Source organism: Nyctibius grandis, assembly GCF_013368605.1.
Source record: "Nyctibius grandis isolate bNycGra1 chromosome W unlocalized genomic scaffold, bNycGra1.pri SUPER_W_unloc_2, whole genome shotgun sequence".
NCBI lineage: Eukaryota > Metazoa > Chordata > Aves > Nyctibiiformes > Nyctibiidae > Nyctibius > Nyctibius grandis.
Window position 1 is genome coordinate 3,684,042 of NW_027167473.1, and position 20,695 is coordinate 3,704,736.

At 47.3% G+C, this 20,695-nt stretch overlaps 1 protein-coding gene across 1 annotated transcript in view; it reads right to left on the reverse strand.

Moving 5' to 3' along the window:
- The window catches only part of LOC137677185 (PC4 and SFRS1-interacting protein-like), a 39,739-nt gene extending 21,512 nt beyond the window's left edge, over positions 1-18,227 (reverse strand). Inside the window, exons 1-2 of the mRNA XM_068424449.1 lie at positions 18,176-18,227; positions 17,594-17,772 (exon numbers count right to left, since the gene is read on the reverse strand). Of these exons, the coding sequence (XP_068280550.1) occupies positions 17,594-17,665 (72 nt within the window). The 5' untranslated portion in view covers positions 17,666-17,772; positions 18,176-18,227. The remainder of the gene's footprint in view (positions 1-17,593; positions 17,773-18,175) is intronic.
- Positions 18,228-20,695: the final 2,468 nt, after the last annotated feature.

The following is a 20,695-nucleotide window of genomic DNA, read 5'->3' on the forward strand; positions in this document are numbered from 1 at the left end:
TCTGTGAGAAAATGAGCTGCCCCTGTGCCAGACAGAGCCAGTTCCATCTATCTCCAAAACAGACCCACTACTGGTCAAAGCTGAGCCAATTGGTGATGCTGGTGGCAGCTCTGTGAAAACATATTTAAGAAAGGGTAAAAAATGCTGCACAGCAGCTGTGAGAGAGGAGTGAGGAAATGTGAGAGAAACAACTCTGCAGACACCAAGGTCAGTGAAGAAGGAGGAGGAGGAGGTGCACCAGGCGCCGGAGCAGATATTGTCCTGCAGCCCATGGAGAAGACCATGGTGAACAGGTTGTCCCCCGTAGCCCACGGAAGACCACGTGAGAGCAGATATCCACACAGCAGCCCGTGGAGGACCCCACGACAGAGCGGGTAGATATGCCCTGAAGGAAGCTGCAGCCTGTGGAGAGCCCACACAGAAGCAGGCTCCTGGCAGGAACTCCAGCCTATGGAGAGGAGCCTATGCAGGAGCAGGTTTTCTGGCTGGAACTGTGGCCCATTGGGGATCCATGCTGGAGCAGTCTGTTCCTGAAGGACTGTACCCTGTGGAAAGGACCCATGTTGGTGCAGTTCTTGAAAGATTGTTTCCTGTGGGAGGGACCTCATGCTGGAGCAGGGGAAGAGCATGAGGAGGAAGGAGCAGCAGAGAAGAAGTGTTATGAACTGACTGCAACCCCCATTCCCCATCCCTCCTGCACCTTTCGTGGGTGGAGGAGGTAGAAGAGTTAGGAGTGAAGGTGAGTCTGGGAAGAAGGGAAGGGTGGGGGGAAGGTGTTTTTAGTTTTGTTTTGTTTCTCACTATCCTACTCTATTTTTAATTGGCGGCAACAAATTAATTTCCCCAAGATGAGTCTGTTTTGCCCGTGACAGTGACAGGTGAGACATCTCCCTGTCCTTATCTTGACCCATGAGGTTTTTAATCTTATTTTCTCCCCCTGTCCTGCTGAGGAGGGGGAGTGAAAGAGCAGCTTGGTGGGTACCTGGCAGCCAGCCAACATTAACCCACCACACCCTGGACTGTGGTGTAAGCTACTAGAGTTGGTGGGGGTCTTGGCTGCCAGCCACTGGGGCAACATCAGGGTGAGTACTGAAAACCATCTACTAGGAGGGATCGGCGTGTGTGAGACAAGTAAGGGGCTCAAAACTGGCAGCTGGAGCAGGACTGTGGGTCACAGCCCACGTGTCTGCTGCCAGCTGCTGAGTGGAGGCAGAGTGTATCTTCCCAAAACCAGGTGTGCATGGGTGTGTTTGTGTAATTCACTAGCAAGCTTCAAGCTGGACTAGCTGGCGAGTAGGAAGCCCTGAGTCCAGTCTGGGGTATCACATGGGTGGAGGGTCTGTGCTGGTATGCCCAGGGGGACTTGCGAATGTGGAGTGCCTGTGAGACAAGTGTACGAGTGTGTGCCTGTTTGTGTTTACTAGTAAGCATCAAGCTGGACTAGCTGGCGAGTAGGGAACCCACAAAGCAGGTAAGAGGGCCTAGGATCGGAGCAGGAATGACGGTACCAGGGGAATCAGCAAACGTGTGTGTGCTTGTGAAGCTAGAGAGTGTCGTGTGTGTACCTTCACTAGTTGAATTTCTATCTCTACCAGCCATAGAGGAAAAGGAAAGGGACTTGGCTGGCTGTCTTTGTTTTATGCGAGTCCTATATGTAGGTGCTGTTGAAGGCAGCACCTTGTCTGCGGCAGTCTGTGTAGCCAGCTATGTCTGAGTCCTCTGTGTGTGTGTGTGTGTCTCTGGGATATGTGCTCAGCTTCACTACTGGTTGAACTTGCAAATGGGAAAGCAGCAGCCTCATCCCTCAGCCTGGGCAGAAAGCCAAGGTTCACCAGACTGGGCTCCAGCAGATGAGCAAGAGGAAGTCCTTGGCTGGAGAAGGCAGCTGCACTCATCCTTTAACAATACTAACAACTGTTAAAAGAGAAAATAGCATCAACAATTTTCAAATTACCATTTACTTAAAGAAAGGATGGAGTACAGGTAAAAAGCGGTATTCAGTTCCTCCCAAATATCACCTCCTCCTCACCATAATCTATAGCAACACTTCCTGTTCCCATACCCAGCTGATGACTTACCCAAGCCCAAATGTCATATGTTACGAAAAAAATAGAGGCTGTTTTGGTTTGTTTTGTTGTGTTTTTTTTAATATTCTAACCTCTGAATATTTTGTCTACAAGCCTACAACCATGAACTCAAGTAAAGCACTCACCGAACTTCTCATCACAGAATGTCAGACTCACAGAATGGTTGAGGTTGGAAGGGACCTCTGGACGTCATCCGATCCAAGCCCCCTGCTCAAGCAGGGCCACCTAGAGCTGTTTACCCATGACCATGTTCAGATGGCTTTTGAATATCTCCAAGGAGGGAGACTCCACAACCTCTCTGGGTAACCTGTTACAGTGCTCAGTCACCCTCACAGTAAAAAAAAGTGTTTCCCGATGTTCAGACAGAAACTCCTCTGTTTCAGGTTGTGCCCATTGCCTCTGGTCCTGTTACTGGGCACCACTGAAAACAGCCTGGCTCCAACCTCTTTGCACCCTCCCTTCAGGCATTTATATACATTGATGAGATCACCCCATGTGCCTTCTCTTCTCTAGGCTAAAAATTATCATCTTTCTTTGTGGCCTTTGCTGGACTCTCTTTAGTATTTCCATGTCTCTCTCAAACTGGGGAGCCCAGAACAGGACAGAGGACTCCAGGTGTGGCCTCACCAGTGCTGAGTAGAGGGAAAGGATCACCTCCCTCAACCTGCTGGCAATACTTTGCCTGATGCAGCCCAGGATATCGTTCACCTTCTTTGTGGCAAGGGCGCATTGCTGGCTCATGTTCAACCTGGTGTCCATCAGGACCCCCCAGGGCCTTTTCTGCAAATCTGCTTTCCAGATGGGTGGCCACCAGCATATATCGGTGCAAGGGGTTGTTCCTCCCCAGGTGCAGGACTTAGCACTTCCCCTTGTTGAACTTCATGAGGTTCCTGTCAGCCCATTTCTCCAGCCTGTCAAGGTCCCTCTGGATGGCAGCACAACCCTCTGGCATATCAGCAACTCTTCCCAGTTTTGGTGCTGTCTGCAAAGTTGCTGAGGGCACACTCTTCCCCATCAACTAGCTCATTAATGAAGGTATTTAACAGGATCAGAACCAGTATTGACCCCTGGGGTACGCTGCTACTTACTGGCCTCCAACTAGACTATGTGCCCCTGATTACCATGCTCTGGGCCCGGCCGTTCAGCCAGTTTTCAATCCACCTCCCTGTCTGCTCATCCAGCCCATACTTCATCAGCTTCTCTGTGAGGATCTTATGGAAGACAGTGTCAAAGGCCTTCCTGAAGTCCAGGTAGACAATAGTGACTGCTCTCCCCTCATCTACCAGGCCAGTCATTTCATCATAGAAGGTTATCATAGAATGGTTTGGGTTGGAAGAGACCTTAAAGCTCATCTAGTTCCAATCCCCCTGCCATAGGCAGGGACACCTTTCCACTAGACCAGGTTGCTCAAAGCCCCATCCAACTTGACCTTGAACACTTCCAAGGAGGTGGAATCCACAACATCTCTGGGCAACCTGTTCCAGTGTCTCACCACCCTCACAGTAAAGAATTTCTTCCTAATATCTAATCTAAATCCACCCTCTTTCAGTTTAAAACCATTACCCCTTGTCCTATCACTACATGCCCTTGTAAAAAGTCCCTCTCCAGCTTTCCTGTAGGCCCCCTTCAGGTACTGGAAGGCTGCTAGAAGGTCTCCCCAGAGCCTTCTCTTCTCCAGGCTGAACAACCCAAACTCTCTCAGCCTGTCAAGTTGGTCAAGCATGACTTCCCCTTGGTGAAGCCATGATGACTACTCCTGATGACTTTCTCCTGGAAGTGGTTCCCAGGATTAGCTGCTCCATCAGTTTCCCGGAAATGGAGATGAGGCTGACCTGCCTATAGTTCCCTGGGTCCTCCTAGCCCTTCTTGAAGACAGGAGTGACAACTGCTTTCCTCCAGTCTTCAGGCACCTCTGCCAATCACAATGATCAATCAAAGATTATCAAGAGTGGCCTCGCAATGAAAATCAGCCAGCTCCCTCAGCACTTGTGGGTGCATCCCATCAGGGCCTATGGATTTATGTATGTCCAGGTTGCTGAAATATTTCCTGACCTGATCCTCTTCCACCAAGGGTACATCTTCCTTGCTCCAGATTTTCCCCCTGGTCTCTGGGGCCTGGGATTCCTAATGGCTGGTTTTACCAGTAAAGACTGAGGCAAAGAAGGCATTCAGTACCTCAGCCTTTTCCATGTCCTGTGTCACCAGGACCCCTGCCCCATTCAGCAATGGGACCACGTTTTCCTTCATCTTCCTTTTGTCGCCTATGTACTTACAGAAGCCCTTCTTGTTGCCATTGACATCCCTGGCCAAATTCAATTTGATTTGGGCTTTATCTTTCCTAACCTCATCCCTGCATGCTCAGAGAATGTTTCTGTATTTCTCCCAGGTTACCTATCCTTGCTTCCACCATCTGCATGCTTCCTTTTTGTGTTTGGGTTTGGCCAGGAGCTTCTTGTTCATCCATGCAGGCCTCCGGGCATTTTTGCCTGACTTCCTACTCCTTGAGATCACAGAATCACAGAATGGTTAGGGTTGGAAGGGACCTCTGGAGATCATCTAGCCCAACCCCCTGCCAAAGCAGGTTCACCTAGAGCACATTGCACAGGGTTGCATCCAGGCAGGTTTTGAATATCTCCAGAGGAGACTCCACAACCTCCCTGGGCAGCCTGTTCCAGTGCTCTGTCACCCTCAAAGAAGTTTTTCTTCATATTTAGATGGAATTTCCCATGTTTCAGTTTGTGCCCATTGCCCCTTGTCCCATCGCTGCGCACCACTGAGAAGAGTCTGGCCCCATCCTCTTCACACCCGCCCCTAAGGTATTTGTAAGCATTGAGAAGATCCCCCCTCAGTCTTCTCTTCTACAGGCTAAACAGACCCAGCTCACTCAACCTTTCCTCATAAGAGAGATGTTAGATGTTCCAGTCCTCTAATCATTTTTGTAGCCCTTCGCTGGACTCTCTCCAGTAGTTCCTTGTCTTTCTTGAACTGGGGAACCCAGAACTGGACACAGTACTCCAGGTGTGGCCTCACCAGGGCCATGTAGAGGGGCAGGATAACCTCCCTTGACCTGCTGGCCACACTCTTCCTAATGCATCCCAGGATACCACTGGCCTTCTTGGCCACAAGAGCACATTGCTGGCTCATGGTGAACTTGTCCACCAGAACTCCCAGGTCCTCTGCAGAGCTGCTTTCCAGCAGGTCAACCCCCAGCCTGTACTGGTGCATGGGGTTATTCCTCCCTAGGTGCAGGACCCTACACTTGCCTTTGTTGAACTTCATGAGATTCCTCTCTGCCCAGCTCTCCAGCCTGTCCAGGTCTCGCTGAATGGCAGCACAGCCTTCTGGTGTATCGGCCACTCCTCCCAGCTTTGTGTCATCTGCAAACTTGCTGAGGGTACACTCAGTCCCTTCGTCCAGATCATTGATGAATAAGTTAAACAAGACTGGACCCAGTACTGACCCCTGGGGAACACCACTAGCTACAGACCTCCAACTAGACTCAGCACCACTGACCACAACCCTCTGAGCTCTGCCATTCAGCCAGTTCTCAATCCACCTCACTGTCCACTCATCTAACCCACACTTGCTGAGCTTTCCTATGAGGATGTGATGGGAGACAGTGTCAAAAGCCTTGCTGAAGTCAAGGTAGACAATAGTGACTGCTCTACCCTCATCTACCCCGCTGGTCATGTCGTCATAGAAGGCTATCAGATTGGTCAAGTATGATTTCCCCTTGGTGAATCCATGTGACTACTCCTGATCACCTTCTTTCCTCCACATGCTTAGAGAAGACACCCAGAATGGGCTGTTCCATTACCTTTCCAGGGATGGAGGTGAGGCTGACCAGCCTGTAGTTTCTGGGGTCCTCCTTCTTGCCCTTTTTGAAGACTGGAGTGACATTGGCCTTCCTCCAGTCCTCAGGAACCTCTCCTGTTCTCCATGACCTTTCAAAGATGATGGAGAGTGGCTGGGCAATAACATCTGCCAGTTCCCTCAACACTCGTGGGTGCATCCTGTTGGGGCCCATAGATTTGTGGGTGTCCAGTTTGCCTAAATGATCTCTAACTTGATCCTCCACAACCAAGGGAAAGTCTTCCTTTCTCCACACTTTCTCTCTTACTTCTAGGGCCTGGGATTCCTGAACGACAGCCTTAGCAGTAAAGACTGGAGCAAAGAAGGCATTCAGTAACTCCACCTTCTCTGTATCCTCCGTCACCAGGGCACCCTCCTCATTCAGCAGCAGGCCCACATTTTCCCTAGTCTTCCTTTTGCTGCTGATGTACTTGAAGAAGCCCTTCTTATTGTCCTTGATGTCCCTTGCCAGTTTTAATTCCAAGTGGGCCTTAGCCTTCCTCGTCACATCCCTGCATACTCTGACAGCCTTCCTATATTCCTCCCAAGTGGCCTGTCCCTTTTTCCACATTCCATAGACTACCTTCTTCCATTTGAGTTTTTCCAGAGAGATTGACCACTCTTGACCTTGGAGGTAATCCTTGAATATTAACCAGATTTCCTTCTTCCCTCCAGGACCTTTTCCCACAGGACTCTTCCAAGCAGATCTTTGAAGATGTCAAAGTCTCTTGCCCTGCAATCCAGGGTTGTGATTCTGCTTTTTGTCCTCCTCTCGGGATCCTGAACTCCACCATCTCATGATCACTGCAGCCAAGGCTACCTTAAACCTTCAGATCCCCAATGAGCCCCTCCTTGTTGGTGAGTAGGAGGTCCAGCAGAGAACCTTGTTGGCTCCTCTATCACTTGGGTCAGGAAGTTGTCATCTATACAGTCCAGGAACTGCCCTGCTGTGTTGACCCTCCAGCAGATATTGGGGTGGTTGAAGACCCCCATAAGGACCAGGGCCTCTGAACATGCAGCTGCTCCTAGCTGTCTGTAGAGGGCCTGATACACTTGTTCTTCCTAGTCAGGTAGCCTGTAGTAGATATTGACTAGAATGTCACCTTTACCTGTCTTCTTTTTATTCCCGACCCATTTAGGATCACTACAGGTGTTTTGTGTTTACATCACATAAATTCTTCATTTGTTTGCTGGCAACTCCCCCAAGCTCAGGAGCGATGCATCCCGACAAAGGAAGGCAGGCAAAAACGCCAGGAGGCCCGCATGGATGAACAAGGAGCATCTGGATAAACTCAGGCACAAGAAGGAAGCCTACAGAGGGTGGAAGAAAGGACAGGTAGCCGGGGAGGAATACAGGGAAATTATCCGAGAAGCCAGGGACCAGGTTAGGAAAGCTAAAGCCCTGACAGAATTAAACCTGGCCAGGGACGTCAAGGGCAACAAGAAATGCTTCTAGAGGTGTGTCAGTGATAAAAGGAAGACTAGGGAAAACGTGGGCCCTCTCTGGAAGGAAACGGGAGACCTGGTTACCCGGGATATGGAGAAGGCTGAGGTACTCAATGACTTTTTTGCCTCAGTCCTCACTGGCAAGTGCTCTAGCCACACCGCCCAAGTCGCAGAAGGCAGAGGCAGGGACTGGAAGGATGAAGAATCACCCACTGTAGGAGAAGATCAGGTTCGAGACCATCTAAGGAACCTGAAGGTGCACAAGTCCATGGGACCTGATGAGGTACATCCATGGGTCCTGAGGGAACTGGCAGATGAAGTTGCTAAGCCGCTATCCATCATTTTTGAGAAGTCATGGCAGTCTGGGGAAGTCCCCACTGACTGGAAAAGGGGAAACATAACCCCCATCTTCAAGAAGGGAAAAAAGGAAGACCCGGGGAATGACAGGCCAGTCAGTCTCACCTCTGCGCCTGGCAAGATCATGGAGCAGATCCTCCTGGAAACTATACTGAGGCACACGGAAATCAAGGAGGTGATTGGTGACAGTCAACATGGCTTCACTAAGGGCAAATTGTGCCTGACAAATTTGGTGGCCTTCTACAACGGGGTTACAGCACTGGTGGATAGGGGAAGAGCGACTGACGTAATCTACTTGGACTTGTGCAAAGCATTTGACACTGTCCCACATGACATCCTTGTGTCCAAATTGGAGAGACATGGACTTGATTGATGGCAGATTGAGAGCAGCCCTGAGGAAAAGGACTTGGGGGGTGATGGTTGACGAGAAGCTCAACACGAGGCAGCAATGTGCTCTTGCAGCCCAGAAAGCCAACCGTGTCCTGGGCTGCATCAAAAGCAGCGTGGCCAGCAGGTCGAGGGAGGTGATTCTGCCCCTCTACTCTGCTCTCGTGAGACCCCACCCAGAATACTACGTTCAGCTCTGGGGCCCCAACATAAGAAGGACATGGAGCTGTTGAAGCGAGTCCAGAGGAGGGCCACGAAGATGATCAGAGGGCTGGAGCACCTCTCCTATGAAGAGAGGCTGAGAGAGTTGGGGCTCTTCAGCCTGGAGAAGTCTCCAGGAAGACCTTCTAGCAGCCTTCCAGTACCTGAAGGGGGCCTACAGGAAAGCGGGAGAGGGACTTTTTGCAAGGGCAAGTAGTGATAGGACGAGGGGGAATGGTTTTAAACTGAAAGAGGGGAGATTTAGATTAGATATGAGGAAGAAATTATTTCCTGTGAGGGTAGTGAGACACTGGAACAAGTTGCCCAGAGAAGTTGTGGATGCCCCCTCCCTGGCAGTGTTTAAGGCCAGGTTGGATGGGGCTTTGAGCAACCTGGTCTAGTGGAAAGGTGTCCCTGCCTATGGCAGGGGGATTGGAACTAGATGATCTTTAAGGTCCCTTCCAAGCGAAACCATTCTATGATTCTATGATATATACATATATACATGGCCAGCCACAAAGAGCAACACAGACAGACACTCAGAGCACTCACAGAAACACAGACAGCACCAACGGCCTCATCCTGCTCTCCTCCCTGGCTGAGCAATTGGAGGTCCACTAGTGAGAACATATATACAAGTTGGATCCCTCCAGAAGCTGGGCTCAGGCACTCAGTCTGCCCAGGAGCTGCCAGCTATGTATGCATAACAGTTTGTACTATCAACTGGAGTAGGGCTGTGTCCTCGGGGGCTCATATGTCCAGGAGCCAGCAGCTGAGGAGACTAGGATCCAGGGCCCCTCCCCCATCATTCCTCCTTACTAGGTCAGAGGCACCCTAGCATACCAGTTTCCCACAAAGGCTTTTGTGGTTTTCTCCATAATGGTGCCTTGTAGGTACTTCCTTGCTTACACACAAATGCTGCAGATGACTCTGCTTGTGTCCTGTTTTTTTGATTTTGTGATCCCTTCCTGTCACATTACTCCAGGCCCTTTGCTTATCAACCCTGTCTGACACTCCCTCGCAGGGCTTCTGGTAACTCTCTCCCTTTTCCATCATTCCTAGTTTAAAGCCCTCCTTACCAGGTCAGACATCCTACTGGCAAAGATACCTTTGCCCCGCTTAGTGAGGTGTATCCCACCTTTCCCAAGCAGATGCTGATCTGCAAACTGAGTCCCATGGTCATAGAAACTAAAACCCTGTTGCTGACACCAGTTCCAGAACCAATTGTTGACGTGCATTATCAGGGCCCTCCTCCTCACACCCTTTCCCCTCACTGGCAGGATTGAGAACACCACCTGGGCCCTCATGCCCTTAACTGCTACCTCCAGAGCTCTGTAGTCACTTTTGATACTTTCCAGATTGCCCCTGGCAGTATCATTGGTGCCCACATGGAAGAACAGCAGGGGGTAGTAGTCAGAGGGCCAGGCAAACTTGGGCAGTCCCTCCACAACATCCCAGATCCAGGCCCCCAGCCAGCAGCAGACCTCTCTTGTTGACAGGTCAGGTAGGCAGATGGGTGCCTCTGACCCCTGCAGCAGGGAGTCACCCACTCCTATCACTCGCTGCTTCTTCCTGGTGGTCTTGTATTGGTTTAGGGTGAGGTGGCCCAGATCCTTTGCTTGAAAGCACATCTGGCTTCACTTTTGAGGGCGGTGAACCTGTTTGTAGCTGTAAGCCCTTAGGTGGGGCAGGAGCCTTCCTCTTGGTGCCACAAGTCCCCAGCTTCCATTCTTCTCCAGAGGTTGCACTTACCTTAGTACTAGGGGTGGACACTGCCTGTGTCTCTACTGCAGTTGGGGTCTGGGGCTCTTCAAGCTATTGTGTCTCAGAGAAGATCCTGTCTTTCTCCCTTTCATCTTCTCTGATACTATGCAACCTGCTCACTTCCTCCCATAACTCCTCCCCAAAGAGCCCAAAACACCTCCTGGAAAAGAGCTGCAGGAGGTCTCTCTTCAACATCTCTGTCATGCTCCCAGGCCTGGGTCACCAATGAAAGCAGCAATGATGTGATAGCCAAGAAAATTAAACAGGAGATCTCAGAAGATTATTATATTGCTGCTAATGCAGAACTGACTGGCAGTGTTGAGATGTCAAAGCCCAAGCCTCAGGCTCATGCTGCCCCCCCTACATTTGCTCATTCAAGCCTACTCCCCTTGTAATACCTCCTCTGAGTGCTGATCTAGACTTACAGAACATGTCTGCTTCCTCACCAGTCCTGTCATGGCCTGCTTTTCAGAAGCCTGTCAGGGTAACTATGACTTCCCCAGCCAGAGGGTCAGCTAGTACTGCAACTAGCCAGCAGGTAGCCCTTCAGATGCCAGTCAGCAGTTCCAATACCAGCAAACAGATTAGCATTTTGTCAGACCTGCAGCTCCCTGGGCAAGAAGAGCAAGCTGCCTCAGAAGAAATCCTCCAACCTGTACCAAACCAGGTCCCAGCCTGTGAAGTGACATCCTCCCCTTCTGTGAGTGCAGAACCAAAAGTCAGCTCTAGCCAGCTGCAACCAAACACTGCTCCTGTAAATATCACCAAGGCAACAGCACAATTGATACCAGGTATGATTCCTTGGAACCTGCCCCTGCCCACTCCCTCCCCCATTACACACACACACACAGGGACTTCACTGCCACCCTAACGGGATGTATTTCTAAGCCAGAACCCTCCAAACACTGAATTGGATCTTAGAAAGTGCAATACCATCCTAGTCACCTTAGTGTTTCTCAAACTGCTTGTGTCCTGGTTTGGCCTAAACCAGGCCGATTTTCCTTTCAGTGATTTTTACTTTCAGCTAAGTCTCCTCTAAGTAACTGCACTTTCTGAAACTAACTGCATGTTGTGCAGACAGTGTCCGCTTCCAGGACTGATAACGCTCGAAGTTTGTAGTTATCGCTGAGGCACCGGTAGGGGTGTTATGCAGAAAGGCTCTTGCTGTACTTAGTCTTAGAGAAATCAAGGTCACTGCTGAATTCCTCACTGCTTACGAGTGAAGAGCCGAAGGGGGGTCGCAGCTGCAGGGGGAAGCAGACAGGGCAGGTGACCCAAAATTGACCAACGAGGGTATTCCATCCCATACACGTCATTCTCGGTATAAAGCGGGGGGATCACGAGGGTCTCGCCCTCTTTCTGCTATGGCCAGTGTCCAAAGAGGACTCCGTCTGTTTTCCTGCTGCCCCCGATCCCGATCCGTGCATTCCTGAATCCAGCTCTCGACCATCGCTAGGCCCAGCCTGGGCCTTCCCGGAGCCTGCCCTGCAGTGCCGGTGGTGACGTGGCTGACTTCAGGGGAGCTCAATCTTGGTTTTGTATATATATTTGTATATATTTGATTATTTCTATTATTATTATTATACTCTTTTCCATTATTATAGTTTATTAAAACTGTTTTAATTTTCCAACCTGGAAGTCTCTCTCCCTTTTCCCTTTCCCTTTCCCTTTGGGGGGAGGGGCGGGGGGGGGATAACAGAGAGCATCTGCCGCAGGTTTAATAGCCGGCCCAGCTTTAAACCGTGACAGCTTGTTATGATGCTCTGGGTGGGGGTCACAGGATGGTTCAAGGGGCTTGCAAAGTGTTAGGTGTCAGTACTGGGATTATAAAACACAAAATGCAGACTTGGTCTTAGCAGCAGCAAAGCAAAATGCTCATTTGGACCCTCAGTTCTTCATTTCTATGTCCATGACATTACCTCACAGTAGTCCTTTTGTGTAACATCCCCCCCATGGAAATGTCCTTACAAAACTCCAAATATTTTAGATACAATTCTTCTAGGCTAATTCTGAAAGATACAGGATGGCAGATATCAGTCTGAATTGCCTGGTAAACATATTTACTCTGTGCTGCTTTAATTTTTTTACACAGATATTACTGTTGTATATACCAGTGGTAGATTATGATATTCTCTGTGCTGAATCTCAAATTTGCAAGTGGGGATGTATGACTGTGATAAAAGGCAGAATTTGGCTGTGTGTATGTGTGTTACCTTTGTTTTCAACAGATTAGTGGAAAAAAAAATAATCTCCAGTTTGCTGTTGCCAGCATTTAACAGTGGAGAAAGACCTATAGCCATCTTACCTTGAAGAGTGCTCTCCTCAGCAATGAGGAACCAAACAAGGTCAGCAGTTATTTCTGCTGAAAGTCTTATGAGGATGGACACAGTGTCACACTTACACATTAATACTGTTTCCAGAGCAGGGCTGGCCCTTGTCCAGTAGCTCAGTGTGAGGACAAAGTGAGCTCATTTCTGTCTGAAAGCCATTGTGTAAACAAACCCTAAAAATCTCCCAGTGCTTCTCACAAAGATAGTGGTGTTATTTCAGTGTGTTACCTAAATTCCAACCTGGTTGATTATGTTTTGAATATTTAAATTTCCTGTGTGGTTCAATATAAGTGCTGTGCATTTCCTGTTCTAACTCTGATATGGTATTGTAATAAGTTGTTATGTGCTATCTTGAGAGGTAGCTGCATTTCAGCAAGGATAAAATGATTGACATGAAACTCGTGTCAGAAAAATCTTTGAATTAAACAAAGAATACTCCTGTGGGAAGTAAATGTTAGCATTAATAAATCTTTGAGCCACAAACAAGTTCATGTTGGTAAGTGATTGTATTACAAATATATAGTTCTGCACAGCAAATTCTTACAGCTAAAACATGAGGTCCAATTAAAGACTAGGGTAGGTTGATTACTCATGTACAGCAATTTCATTAGATTGTCATTTTATATGGCATGGCATCACCTGAGGGTGGCAATGCTAGTGGGAACATTTACGCTGCTCCTGGGAGCACGGAGGGCTTAGGAGCACATCTGAAATGCTTGTACACCAACAAACACAGTATGAGAAACAGACAGGATGAACTGAAAGCGTTGGTCCATTCCCAGAGCTATGATGTCATTGGTATTAGCGAGACTTGGTGGAATGAGTTCCAGGACTGGAGTGCTGGGATGGAGGGCTACAGGCTGTTCAGGAGGGATAGGCAGGGCAGGCGAGGCAGAGGTGTCGCACTGTATGTAAGGGAGAGGTTTGACCGTACAGCCCTTACAGTTAGTGATGATGAGGTTGAGAGCCTCTGGGTGAGGATTAGGGGGATGGAAAACAAAGCAGATGTTGTAGTGGGTGTCTATTACCGATCGCCCAGCTGGGATGATAGCACTGATGAGTTATTCTATAGGCAATTAGGAGGAATCTCTGGATCGGTAGCCACCTGTCCTTACGGGAGATTCCAACTTCGCAGGCATCAACTGGGAATATCATACTGCTGTGACAAGCAAGTCTGGGAAATTCCTGAAGTTCGTGGGAGATAACTTCTTGTCACAAGTACTCAGTGAGACAACTAGGAAAGATGTCCTCTGTTGTGGTTTAATCCCAGCTGGTAACTAAGCACCACACAGCTGCTCTCTCACTCCTCCCCCCCCCTACAGTGGGATGGGGAGGAGAATCGAAAAAAAAAGTAAAACTTGTGGGTTGAGATAAGAACAGTTTAATAATTGAAATAAAAATAAACAAAATAATACTAATACTACTAATACTAATAATAATTGCATGAAAAGTGAGATTAAAGCCACCATACCCCATGTTCCCTATCACATGCAAGTTTGGCGACTCAACACCGACTTCTACCTTGTGTTGTCCATAAGAAGGTATACAGTAGTCCATTTTCTTAAAAGAACAGTATTCTATATCCATGTTTATATCCATATGTCAAATCTTGTTCCCCTTGGAATTTACAATGGTATTGCCACTGGCTTCAGTGATGCTGTGATTTGCCTATTGTTTGATGTGTAAACTTGGCTGATCACCACTGTCCCAGGTCAGGAAAGCATTTAAAAGGATTGAACTTACTTCAAGTTTGTATAAAGATGCTTCCATGAATCTGGAGGTAAGGCCTTTCATTTTCCAAACTCATACACATGCACAGGTATGGAGCTTCAGTGGAATAATCATGACCTTCAGATAAGCAAGTGTTAAGTGACTGCAGGATCAGGACACAAAGCACTGACCTTTTGATCGGAATGAAAGCACCTTCAGAGTATCTTACAAAACCAGTTTGATCGAATATCTACTCTGTCCTCTGTTACATTTCTAATTATTTTATATAGACATTGTAAGTAAATAAATGTAAGTTTTCCCTGCAAACTACACTATGAACCTAGTGAAATGTGTGCGCTCTATATTGCAGTAGCACTATTGCATTCACTTTCAGAGGAAAATATATGAGGAACCTTTCTGAATGACATGGCGGTGTTTGTGCATGATATGATACAGGCACAATGACTGGTGAGAACTTAGCACAACCTTCTGGGTGGCACATTTCCCCAAGGGTGGCTCAGTTGGTTTCCTGGGAGCAGTGAAGCAGAATTTGTTCATGTATAAATTGCCTTAGACTAGAACCACCATACTGTTTACTCTGGTATGAATTCAGCTGAGGCCCTTTTCTTTGCGCCCTTCTGTGCAAACTGCTGTGTTTGTTGGCTGACTTTGTTATCTGTGCTTTGGTGAGTCTTGAAGGGAGCAGGGAGAACAGGAAAGAGGACTGGAAGACTTATTACATACTTGCTCCCTCAACCTACTCTATAGAAATAGGAATAGCTAACTTTAATAGTCAAGAGTACTCCTACCAAAACTTAAGATTTTGGGAGGGGTTTTTTTTTATCACAAAGGATCAGCTATTTGGCAATAGCATTTCTGTACCATTTGGTTTTTGTACAATCTCGGAATTTGTTGTGCTAATGGTATAGCAGTCTTCATTTCTAAGAATTAACTTGCATTATGGGAAAAATCAAGTGCTTTTGTTGATTTATGAAACGGTTGGGGGCCCCAAGAACAAGGAGGATGTTGTAAATACCTTAGACATTCGACTAACCTAGTTATATAAATAAACAAAGGGGAACCTTTTTTTAATTTAGATGGGTATATCTCACTTCAGACGACTGGGCCTTGAAAAGATAGTTTCTAATTAGGATGGCTGTATTTCACTTCAGACAACTTGGCCTTGGGAAAACAGAGGCACAGAAACCTAAAGATAAGGGAGTTGCAACAGCTGCCTCGAAGGACACGGCCTACGTGGCCTACGTGATCCATGGACTGAGTTTGCGCGAAGCAGGGGTCAGTCAGCGAACACAGCGAGGAAGACTATAAGCCTTCATCTGAAGACCCCTGACGACCACCAGAGAAAACGACTGCGCGTGCGGAACGGACATTTACATATATTAATAAGTTCTGGGAAATCTCATGACTATGCAAATGAGTTATTTGGAATCTTATGACTATGTATAACTTTATGGTATATAATCTCTGAAAATCTGCAAAATCGGCAGAGCACTCATGGTGGATAATCCCCAGTGCTGCCCAGCGCTGCAATAAAGAATGCCTGCTTAATAACACACTCTGGGGTTATTGAGTTTCCTTTCGGACTCCTTACCCAGCCGCACCTAGCTTCCCACTTCGGTGAGGAAAGTTAGAAAGCAAGGGGGTTTGGAGATCTCCGATTTTTGTATCATTTATCACAAAAAGAGAGTATCAAATTCTCTATTTGAAAATATCTACACATGTCTGAAACGGTTGAGGGCCCCAAGAACAAGGAGGATGTTGTAAATACCTTAGACATTCGACTAACCTAGTTATATAAATAAACAAAGGGGAGCCTTTTTTTAATTAGGATGGCTGTATTTCACTTCAGACAACTTGGCCTTGGGAAAACAGAGGCACAGAAACCTAAAGATAAGGGAGTTGCAACAGCTGCCTTGAAGGACACAGCCTACGTGACCTACGTGATCCCTGGACTGAGTTTGCGCAAAAGCAGGGGTCAGTTAGCGAACACAGCGAGGAAGACTATAAGCCTTCATCTGAAGACCCCTGACGACCACCAGAGAAAACGACTGCGCATGCGGAACGGACATTTACATATATTAATGAGTTCCAGGAAATCTCATGACTATGCAAATGAGTTATTGGGAATCTTATGACTATGTATAACTTTATGGTATATAATCTCTGAAAATCTGCAAAATCGGCAGAGCACTCATGGTGGATAATCCCCAGTGCTGCCCAGCGCTGCAATAAAGAATGCCTGCTTAATAACACACTCTGGTGTTATTGAGTTTTCTTTCGGACTCCTTACCCAGCCGCACCTAGCTTCCCACTTCGGTGAGGAAAGTTAGAAAGCAAGGGGGTTTGGAGATCTCCGATTTTTTTGTATCATGTCACAAAAAGACATTGTACTGGATCTGGCTGGGAACTTTCTTCATAGCAGCCCATATGATGCTGTGTTTTAGATCTGTGGCTAAAACAGTGTTGATAACACACCAATGTTTTGTCTATTGCTGAACAGTGTTTTCACAGTGTGGAGGCTTTCTCTCTTTTTCCCCACCCTGCCCCCCCCCCCAGGAATAGGCTAGATATGGGCAAGTATTTGGGAGGACACACAGCTAGGACAGTTGACCCAAATTGACCAAAGGGATATTCCATGCCATATAAAGTCATGCTCAGCAATAAAAAAAAATGGGGGTTTGGTCTTTCCAAAATAGCCATTGCTTGGAGACTGCCTGGGTGTCAGTCTGCTGGTGGGAGGTGGTGAGTGATTGCTTCTGCATCACTTGCGGGTTTTTTTCCTCCCTTTCCTTCACTTAATAAAATGTCTTTTTCTTAACCCACATGTTTTTCCTTGCTTTTTTTCTTCTAATTTGTCCCCCATTGTGCTGTGAGGGGAGTGAGCAAGCAGCTGGTGGGTGTTTAGTTGCTGTCCAGGGTCAACCCACTGCAGACATATAGAAAGCTTTAAAGAAATAAATATGAAGTTCAATAGGACTTTTTCCTCCTAAAAACGCTATTACTTAATTCATTTCCAGTTTTTAAGACTTTCAGAAATTACTGCTTGACTTTAACACAAACCCAATTCATATCTTCACATATAGAATTCAAGCAGCCCTTCCACAACTTAAAAAACCTAATGACAGCTAATGGCTACTAGACAGTGGTACATGTCAAAAAAGAGAGACTTATAAAGCACCATAAGCCAAGAACAAACCACAGTGTGGGATCTGCAGCGTGATTTAGAAGTCACTTTCAGCAACAGCAGTGCTACCACACACACGGACACACACATTGGCAAGATAGAGGCACGACACAATTTATCTGTTTTCTTCTCTATAGGTGTCTGAAAACACTCTTCTCGACACAAAACTGGAAGAGCAGAAAAGGTGATGAGGAGGAAAAAAGGACAGGTAAAGAGGTAGCAACAGCCTGCACGCAGAGGAGGGATTGTCTTACCCTGGCTGGCCAATGGGGATAACCTTTCATCTTAGCAAAGATCAAATCTCCGGGTTTGAAATCTCGGCTCATGTTTTCACAGCGATGTGACGCCTGTTGCTACGAGACGAATAAGGTCGGGGAGGGATCTGCACCTCCTTTTCCCGCCACCGAGGTGCTTCCAGCCGCTCAAGATCACACTGACAGAGATAAAAACACCAGGGGATAGGAAGAGGATGCCGACAGAGTGCTCCAGCAAGGGTAGCCCCCACCCCACGTCATTACCTTCCCCGCCCACCTTCTGGCTAGACGAGGGATACTGAAACCAAGCTGCCAAACACATCTACATCTACATCCACGCACACACACCCCCTCCTAGTGCAGACACCACCCAACCTCATCTCTGATTCCCAGAGACCCCTCTCCGCCCATGCGCAGCACCCCCCAACCTCGTCCCAACCTGCTTACATTTGCACATGCGACTTCCCCCCTCTGCTCGTGCTCTCTCACTCCCCTTCCCCAAGCAATCAACACCATACACATGCATAGGATACGTGCTTTGTATAATATACATACATAAATACAATATATATATATACACACCCCTTCCACTAAAGCTTCCCCGAGGCCAACAGTGCTCCCGCCGTACCATCTGCCCCCACCCCACACGTATGCGCACGCGCCAGAACGGGAAGAGGGGTGGAGGAACAAAATTTTGCTTGCCCTTCCCCTATAGCTTAGACATTGCTGTCTAGTCTCTACTGTCCAATCCCACAGTTCACTTCAACCTGCAGTAGAAGATACCACTATGCTCCCTCTCTCCCTCTAGAAAGCTTGTTGATACTAACCTGAGCGAAGAGAGAAAAAAAAAAAAAACAACACGAAAAAACGGGGGAAAAAAAGAGAAAAAATAAGCAAGTCCAGCTGAAAGGAGCTTAATCCCTTCCCTTGTGGGCGTGTAGAAGGCTAAAGGAGAAAAGAAAGAAGTGATATTGTCTTCCTGCGTTAGAGAAGGGAAAGAGATCCTAATTTGTGTTCTCCCCCTATAGAGCAGATGAAATAGTTCATTCCTTCTTTGGCGGCTGCTGCTTGGGGAGGGGGGGAGGAGGGGATGTGGTATCTGTCACAGTTGGGAATAGGGGAAAGAGAAGCACTTCCGCAGAGGAGGCGATGGCGGCTGTGTTCAGGCGAGGCAGAGGGAAGAGGCGTTCAGCATGTACTAAGTACTGCAATGTTCGTCTAGTAATTTCTCCATTCTAGACAGTGGTTGTGACGTACTGGCCTTAGCAAGTTTGACCTGCTTGCACAGGCAGTTACCTGGGAGGGAGCTGCCCCGGGACAGAAGCCGGCAGGCAGCTCCTGGCAACAACTGTGCTGAAACAGAGAGAAAAGTCTGCTGAGAAGCACTGATCCTGGACTGCCGGGGGCGGGGGAAAGGTTTGTTTTGGCTGAGGCGGCTTCATCTTGGTTTCAGGAGTCTGCGTCATTTCTTCCCTTAGGTATGTAAAGCTGTGTTCCCTGTTTGCCACCTCCGAAAGGCAATGGTTATTGCTAGTGATAGTTCAGGTTGGCAATTCACCTCTACTTTGCAAGTACGCTTTTGGGGCACTGAGGAAAAAAAAGTAACAGATGGTTCTGGGGCCGTTTGTAAGAGACGTCCTCCTCAAAGCAGGATATAATCAGAACACCAACATGAAACTGCATTGCAAGTTTTTCAAAGAATGAAAAGCAAGAGAGTCAAGGACCAACTGTAGTTAAGCAATTACTTTTCATCCAAACATTTTATTTTGGTGATGGCTCGCATGCAGTATAGAATATCATTTTTTCAGAACTGCATGTGACATTCTGCTAGTATTACATGCATTAGCTGCAGTCTGGTAATTACAGAGTTTCATGACTTAGGTCTGTGAGAAACAAGCCTCAGTCTGAAATGCCAGTCATAATTTCGGTTTATTGCAAAGCAAAGGCAAAACAGCACTGGGTGCGAGGGGAGTCACTTCACCACAAACTCGCACCCCGAATAGAGGAAGCGCCCGGTCTTTTATCTTACCGGGTTATACATATTCAACGGTCATGATATACATATTCATTACATTTTCTAGAATAGGCGTGTTTTTACAAATGATTTCCCAATATTGGGGGGGGTACTCAACTTTTATTACTGCGCCTGCGTCAGTTCATGCTTGGAGGGTCTTCTGTAGCCCCTGGTGGTCGTTTGGGATGAAGTCAGGAGTCTTCCTCGGTATGAACTCCTTACTCATGTGCAGTCCATTACCTCGTTGTTTGTCAATCTCTCCGTAGGCATCTTCAACAGTCTTGCGTACATCTGGATTTCCTGACCGTTACTCGTCGCATCCTGTCTTCTGTTCTAAAAGGCTTAATCCTCCTTATAGATTACCTTATATGTCTTTTTGTCAGCGGCTTAGTATTTTGCGGTTACTTGCTTATACATTGCCAAGAAGCCTCTACTTTCTCCCCTTTATTCTGACACGAATCATACTTTACTCTTCACAGGTCTTCAATCCTTTTCATCAACTTTTTACTTGTGCGTGCTTCAGGATGTACTTAGGATATTTTTGTACCTTAGATCTTCAAGTGTGTGGCTAGAAAGTTACTCAAAAGGTTGCACAAATTGAAAAGCGGAATCAAACTCTATAACTCATTAAAGGATTATAAAGCAGGTATGTTTATTACAGCGCTGGGTGCAAGGGGGATCTCTCCTCCAAACTTGCACACCGGATCACAAAGGAAGCATCCATTTATTATACAAAGCATACATATTCATTAATATGATATACATATTCATTAATATGGGCTGGGTTATTACAATTAGTTCTGAGAATAGGTGTGACTATGGTAATTATTTCCAGGAACTCATTATCATAAGTCTCCTCCTTCTGGCGCTTGCCACTGTTATCTGGTGGTCATCTATGGGGGTCTTCAGGATGAAGGCTCGTAGTCTTCTTCACTGTGTACTTTTCACCTTTGTCCTAGAATGCTGAGTTAGCTGGGCTCCAAAACGCAAGACCAGTTCTAACCTGTTTGTGTACCAGCAGTTCCTCCTATCTATACATTTTCCGCTTGTTAGCAGAGTTTCAGGCCTCTTGTTATCTGGTTGCTATG